The sequence below is a fragment of the Poecilia reticulata genome, linkage group LG2, assembly GCF_000633615.1.
Source record: "Poecilia reticulata strain Guanapo linkage group LG2, Guppy_female_1.0+MT, whole genome shotgun sequence".
Classification (NCBI taxonomy): Eukaryota; Metazoa; Chordata; class Actinopteri; order Cyprinodontiformes; family Poeciliidae; genus Poecilia; species Poecilia reticulata.
In genome coordinates this window covers 23,880,739-23,881,692 of record NC_024332.1, presented here as the reverse complement: position 1 = coordinate 23,881,692, position 954 = coordinate 23,880,739, and the positions used below count along the sequence as shown (strand labels likewise).

At 47.4% G+C, this 954-nt stretch overlaps 1 protein-coding gene across 2 annotated transcripts in view; it reads right to left on the bottom strand.

The window, feature by feature from the left end:
- Nucleotides 1–954, bottom strand: part of vwa8 (von Willebrand factor A domain containing 8) — a 66,956-nt gene continuing 66,002 nt past the window's right edge. For both annotated transcript variants that reach the window (XM_008437498.2, XM_008437489.2), the window contains exon 45: nucleotides 1–827. In XM_008437498.2, the coding sequence (XP_008435720.1) occupies nucleotides 719–827 (109 nt within the window). In that variant the 3' untranslated portion in view covers nucleotides 1–718. The remainder of the gene's footprint in view (nucleotides 828–954) is intronic.

Here is a 954-nt window from a genome sequence, read left to right as displayed (position 1 = left end):
TAAACAGCAACATGGCTTTATTAAACTGTTTTTACATTACTTTTACATGTTAGATAATCTTTAATTAACAACCATGTACAGTTAAGGAAGTGACTACATCAGCAATACCATGAGCTATCATTCTAAGAGTTAAGACACACTACTGAACTGGTAAAACATCCCAACATGTTGGCAGAGTGTCTCTTTCCCCTCAACCCGTCACACTGTCACAGAGGAATCAATACGGACCGATCGATCAGCTGCTTTATTGATCCCATCTGCTCCAGACAGTGATGCGTGAATGTTAAACATGATAAGCAGGGACAGAGTGAGCACGTGCCTCTTGTCTGTGGAGACTTTTCCTGTTAGCATGTGAGCGATAGTTACCCCACAGAGGCCAGAGTGTGTGTGTGTGTGTGTGTGAGAGTGTGTGTGTTTGGAGAATGAAAGCAGATCTGAGATTCCTTGCAGGACTGAGAGCATGGAAGGCGTCATGGGGTCCAGCAGCCAGGAAGGAAAACGCTGCTGCATGTTGATGCTGTACCACACACACACACGCACGCACACGCACACAGAGGAAGAGAATGGGGATTTATGATGTCATCACCGGTGTGTTGGTGTCATGTCAGACTCATTCTGAAGGAAACCACGGCGACAGCAGCGCAACAGTTTGGACGTCTGTAAGAGAGACGGCTGAAGGACACACTGTGAAAAGTCTCTGTTGAGTCCGTTAGCGGAGTCAGGCGCTGGACAGCATGGTGGACGTGAAGATCTGCTGCAGAATCTGGGGGATCTGCTTGGTGTCCATGGCGACAAAGGATCTCCCCGCTGGAAGGGTCTTCTGCAGTCTGAGACAAAGACAAGACGTGTTTGGAGATTTGTTTTTTTTTTCTCTTTCCTGAAGACGAACACAGAGCAGAGCTTGTTTGGAGTGTGTGTGTGTGTGTGTGTGTGTGTGTGTGTGTGTGTGTGTGT